Source organism: Populus trichocarpa, chromosome 17, assembly GCF_000002775.5.
Source record: "Populus trichocarpa isolate Nisqually-1 chromosome 17, P.trichocarpa_v4.1, whole genome shotgun sequence".
Taxonomy (NCBI): domain Eukaryota; kingdom Viridiplantae; phylum Streptophyta; class Magnoliopsida; order Malpighiales; family Salicaceae; genus Populus; species Populus trichocarpa.
Window position 1 is genome coordinate 4,547,774 of NC_037301.2, and position 6,047 is coordinate 4,553,820.

General features: G+C 33.6%; 1 protein-coding gene across 1 annotated transcript; it reads right to left on the bottom strand.

Annotated features, from left to right (window-relative positions):
- Nucleotides 1–340: 340 nt before the first annotated feature.
- LOC18107080 (alkaline ceramidase) lies at nt 341–5,107 on the bottom strand. The gene is made up of 3 exons (XM_006373008.3): nt 4,944–5,107; nt 2,751–3,077; nt 341–1,213 (listed from the first exon to the last, which is right to left on the bottom strand). The coding sequence occupies exons 2-3, from the start codon at nt 2,999–3,001 to the stop codon at nt 700–702; spliced, it is 765 nt and encodes a 254-aa protein (XP_006373070.1). The 5' UTR covers nt 3,002–3,077; nt 4,944–5,107; the 3' UTR covers nt 341–699.
- Nucleotides 5,108–6,047: the final 940 nt, after the last annotated feature.

The following is a 6,047-nucleotide window of genomic DNA, read 5'->3' on the forward strand; positions in this document are numbered from 1 at the left end:
GCCAATCAAATTTGCCACCGTCACGTAAGCTGCCGCTGCCCTTTGCGTCCCTCGGTGCATCTTTGGCATGTTTGACCCCCTAACAGTTGGCTTATGGCGTAAACTTTCATGCTGCATTATATTATATGTGACGTTCATCCACGGAAGCATCTTCTAATAAAAACTGAAAACATTTCCAAAATACGTGAAAGATAAATATATATATAGTCTAATAAAAAATGAAAACTATTTCCAAGAAACGTGAAGAACATGAGGAATTTTAATTCAATTGAAAGAACGTCTGGTGTTTACAGTGCGCATGCAAAAAAATGCAGCACATTAATGAATTTGGCAACTGATCTTTCCAGAAACTTCTCATAATCAGATTGTTCGCAGACTAGGATTGAAGGGAGGATAATAAATATGGCAATTTACATTTTTTTGGCTAAACAGAATGAAAACCTTTGTCATGCAGGAAAATAATAGGGTACCCTCCACGCACATTTTCTTCAGGGCAAAAGCACTAATTATACAACTTAAATCAACCAAAATGGAAAAATCCAACTAATGATGTCAAAATGTTCAGCTATCATTTACAACGATTTAGAAAATGCAGGAGAAAAGAATTGTGTTTGCTATTGTTTGTTAACCTGCCAAAACCATATATCTGCCTCCAAACGAGGTGAAAAGGGAAAGATGCCATTTGCTTTGCAGCGCCTCTCACTGGGTTTTTGGTTTTTGAATTTTCACATACGGGAAAAATCCCATGAAGTGGGCAACTTTTGGATTCCAACCCAACTGCTGAGCACGACAAAACATCAGGAAAGTGTTTGCAAAATATGAATTGAACCCCATCAAGACATGCCATAAAGCATGTCCCTCGGGGTTGAAGTACCACCGAGAAATGTTGTTGCAGAATAGGCGATCAAAAAGCCAACAAAGACTTCCCATGAAAATGGTAGCCAAATATAATTTTGCAAGCCGCTTTGCAGATGCATCTTTTGTGTAGATGTAGTACTTGTACATCCGGGGAACACAGAGAAGGCAAAGTATCACATAATGTACCTTGAAACCCATTCTTAAACGAACCAATGCATGGACAATTGCAAATGCAGCTCCATAAAAGAACAAGAAGGTGGGCATCGTACTTCGGTAGTGCCAATCTGGAGAGTAAAGGATGTAGATATACAACAGCATTTCCCAAACCATTGGTGTTTCATCACCTTGCTGCTGCCTGAAGATAATCAAAAGTACCAAATACCTTAATCAGCATAATGAATAAACCAGCAAACAAAACAAGCTACACAATGTCATGCAAGTTCACATGATTTGGGAATGAAATCCAACAAATCAAAATACAGGTCTCAAGTCCCAACTTTTTCCACGGGGGAATAAATACTAAAAAACCATATTACTGAACCTGCTAAGGTAGCGCTTGGTTACTATCTCGGGATAGAAGAGATGGATAGAAGAGACGGAGACACTGGAAATTGAGGGGACTAGATGCAATAAACTAATTTTCATATAACATAAAATTTGTTTTTCAGCAGATGCAGGACAAATTAGGAAGTTCAATGTTTTTGCAATTCTGGGGCATTCATTGGCAATTAAGGGAATAAAATAAGATGAGGCAATGCGTTCCAGACAATAAACCCTATAATCCCGCAATAAGATATGGAATTGAACACTTCTTTAAATCATCAGCACCAGCACCTCATCAAATCTAGCTGCAATCTGAAGAACCACCCTAATGAATTCTAGCCCATCACATCACACATACAATACAATGTCCTATCCACTCATTGGAATACTGAATCTACAACTTCCATGTTTCTCAATCTAAAAACCATTTCCAATACCGAGTTCACAACTTGCTCCTTATTGTGCCCAAAGCATGTTGTTTGCTGGTCAAGCACTATTATACCCTTAGTAAGTATAGGGATTGAATAAGAGGTAGGTTGGAGATGTAATTTTCTTCTCTTTTTTAACAATCAACTAATAGGGCATTCACAAGAGAAAAAAGACAGGATTGGGAAGCACTAAGTTGGAGTTCTAATTATACAAAGTACTTAAAGAACAAGATTTTTATCTGAATTTCATTCAACAAATAAAGAAGCCTCAAAGCATGGGTGCTAGTTTCTTTACATACTTAAAAAAAAAATGAAGGGGGGGTTGATAAAACAAACAATCTTGATGAAAACAATATAGTGAGAACTTCAAAAGGAACTTCAAGGGTAAAAATCAATGGTTGATTGATCCTCCTTATTCTTTTGCTTAAGCTAGGAAAGCTCGAGGGCTCTTTTACATTAATATGAATATTCTTGAATGGAAATTTCCATTGAGAAATCAGTTAAAGGAATTAAGGGGATGAAACCCAATACAAAACCAAGAAGCATGAATGGTTGGTCAATCTACAAAGTCGATAAAAAAACATCAACAAAGTATTTGCTTATGTGTAACTCCTTTCCTTCCCTCACTCAACAGTATGCATGAACATAAAATCAACTTATACAGAGACGTAAACACCTAGAACAAGAGCTTTTGTGCATGAAAGTCTTAGCACCTTACAGCATCGTATGCCATAAATTCAAAACCAAGAACTTTTTAAGAATTTTATCCATCTAAAGGAAAAAATACACACACACACACTTCTACCTACACAATAACAGGTTCCATGGGCAAAATATAGGAGCTGCTAACCGTCCAAATATTTGAGAAGCAGTTGAGAAGAAGATGATGAACAAGATAGGAGAATAGAGAAGAGTACTCACATGTGTTGCAAAGTGGCATGGTATAACATACTTCCAATGGCAAGTATCATATTAGATATGTGAAGTATACTAAACCTCTTCTCGAACCGTTGTCTGAAAGCATTTATAAGGCCAGCGAGTGCCAAAAGAATGCCTGGGATATTTGATATGGTGTTAAAAAACTCAGCAATATAAGATGAATACACATAATTTTTTTCACACCATTCTGCAGATGTTACAGGGCCCCAAAAGCTCGATATTCCTTCTGCCATTGTTCAATGTATATGCACAAAGTGTATGATAATTCAACTCATACACTTTCAGCTAGAATATTGAAGGGATCATAACCTGCATTATTGTGATATAAGAGATGAGACAATGACCTTAGAAAAATAAATAAATAAAAAGAGAGAGAGAAAGACAGAGAAAAAAGAGAAGAAAAGGGAGGTAATAGATCCTGTCCCCCATAACTAACTGTTCATTGGGTGCCCAATCTTCCCAGTTTACTCTAATGCAAAAATACATTTGTTTCACTTTGAGGCCCAAACAGTGTAGCAGGTAGCAGCGCAGTTGCAAATTTACCACCAAGATGTAAGCAGTTGGCACATTTAAGAATAAACAAAAGCATGTAGGGAATTATATTCACAACAAGGGAAAGAGGAGAAAGTGAATTTTCCTTAACGACTTGCATATGTATGCATATAAGTTGAATCAGAGCAAAAATAGAGCTTCTCTCGCATGTTCAGACACTCTGTATGCATAGTGGATCCTCTTTCTAAATAATATCCATAGCTGAAATACTAAGTATAATATCTTCAGGGGCAGATGCTACTAAAATAATCAAAACACGGTTTAGGGAAACAATTATTAATCATTATTATAGGGGATGAAAAAAAAAAGTTTTTTTTCTCTATATCTAGAAGTTTCTCTGACTGCATACATCATTGCATGCAAACTGCTACTTCTCTTTTTAATAGCCTACATTAATAGGGATCTGCATCCATACCCACTCCAAGTAATAGTACTAGAACTAGAAAGCATCATATGTAGTGATGCTGATACTGACTTCATACACCATAAGCAGACATATTTTTAATAATTACGTGGATATTTAATCAATATACAAAGACAAAAATGCTAAGGTAGTTTGCTTTCTAAATTCTTGGAAAAATCGACGGTCACGACAACAGCAATTCAAATACATGGAAATGAATCAAATATCTAACATCTAACAAGAACTTGCAAAGTATAGAGGCAGCTCCAAAGCATTCATAACCACGTTGAAGTCCTAAAGGTAAGATAGCTCATAAAGCACTGGTCATCAAATGAGCTATTTAGCAATTTATCATGGTGGAAATTAGCAACTCAGGACAATTTTTGCGTTCATGAAAAAGAAAGAAAAATTTCAGGTCACAGTTTAGTAGACAGGACTCCTGTTTCCTACATTTAAAGGTTTCCGATACATCAACATCCAAGTGTGATCTCAGATTACATGGTAAGTCTGCTTAAATTAGAATTAAACAAAAGAAATATAAATCCATCTAAACTAAGTCCAAAATATCAATTCAGTAAAGCATTAAACAGTATCCATCCCTTTTAAGCATTACCATACTTACTACCACCGGGCTTCTCAACGGTACATTTACTGCTCCAAAACATGATAACGAGCAATACAACTATCGATTATCAAGAAAATAAATTTGCATACAAATTGCAAACTTAACAAAAACAAAACAGTTGCAACACACAAGGGCAGATTCACCTGAGTTGAGAAATGCATCGAACGGCATTGACACACGCATAATAATAAGAACCAAAATGGAACTACTAAAAACTAATCTTCACAGCATTCATCTATTTAATTTTAACTTGATTATATTTAGTTTCACTTATCAACAAGACTAAGTAATAATGCATGGTCCAATACATTACGCCAAAATCAATGTACTAGGGTAAAGAAACCATAACTACGATTTTGTTCCTAAGATAAGAAATCGTAACATAACAGAAATCCGATTCCCTATATGCATTCTTCTACTACTCGATACACAAAATTTAGTTATTTCTCAAATAATTCTCACTCATCTAACCCTAAACATTAGGAAAAAAAATAAAATTAAAATACCACGTAGCATAATCAGTATCAAAATTCGCCTACATTACATAGCTAAAGCAAAAGAGAAAGTGAGAATAATAATGGAGTGAAAAACTAACCTTGTAGCAATCAGATCTGTTCTATATTGCAACGACTCTTCCTTGTTCGAATAATTGGAATAATAACGAATAGAGCAACAGCAAAACGGAGCAGAAGCCAATTCGGGAACGGTACGGGAATGGTTTAGGGCTTTACAAAGTGACTGGGCGCGTGGAGAGAAGGGTTTTTTTTTTAAGGGAGTGTTTGAGGACACGTGTAAGATAATGGATCCGTTGGATTAGATTTGTGAGCGGTTGGGATTGCTTTGGTCTAGGAACTTTTTCACCTTTCATTGATCGCTAATAATTGGACTCATTGGACGTCGCGTGTTGAATACGTGCTGCCTCATTTTATTTTCTATTAAACTTCTAAACAATATTTTAGCTTGCTTTGGTGTTTTTTTTAATGTAACAATAAATTTTGATTTTGAACTAATTTGTTGTTCGTTTGGAGATATATATGATTTAAAATAGGAATTTAATAATTTTAATTTTAATTCAAATATAAAGATAAACTAACTTTAAATTGAAGTAATTCAACATAAATAAAATATAAAAATATTTAAAATATAAAAGGTTTTAATATAAAGAAGCAAAAATCAAATAGCATCTATATCATTAACATAGAAATAAAAATATTGATCTTGTGATGGTATGCAAAAAAAAAATCATCAATTAGACTTTTTAATAAATGATTATTTTTACTAATTTTATTATCGTTATCAAAATAGATCTCTTCACCTTCTAAAATTAAAATACATCACGGTGTCTTAATATTATTCCAATTTTAATTCTCTCCATCAGGAATTTTATGTTCTTCACATATTCGTTTATTCAATAAAAATCAATGTTATCAATATTAATGGAATTTAAAGCATCCATTGTTGTGCTTTAATTTCTAAAAAATACAAACATGAATATAAATCATATAAATTAGTGATAAATTTAATTTTAAAAAATAATATTGATATTAATAAAAATAATAATAATTAATTTCAATATTATTATTAATATAATAATATTAATATTTTATCCTTGTTGAATCCTAAAATTATAACGATTAAATATCAAATCATCTAGTTTATTGTGCTCTAACTAATTATTATTAAATGATTTTTTTACTTT

Bases quoted from the DNA above. Each gene is read 5' to 3' on its own strand.
- LOC18107080 (XM_006373008.3), bottom strand. From the start codon at position 3,001: ATGGCAGAAGGAATATCGAGCTTTTGGGGCCCTGTAACATCTGCAGAA. The intron at 1,214-2,750 runs GTGAGTACTCTT...GATTATCTTCAG, and splicing joins CATGCCACTTTGCAACACAT to GCAGCAGCAAGGTGATGAAA.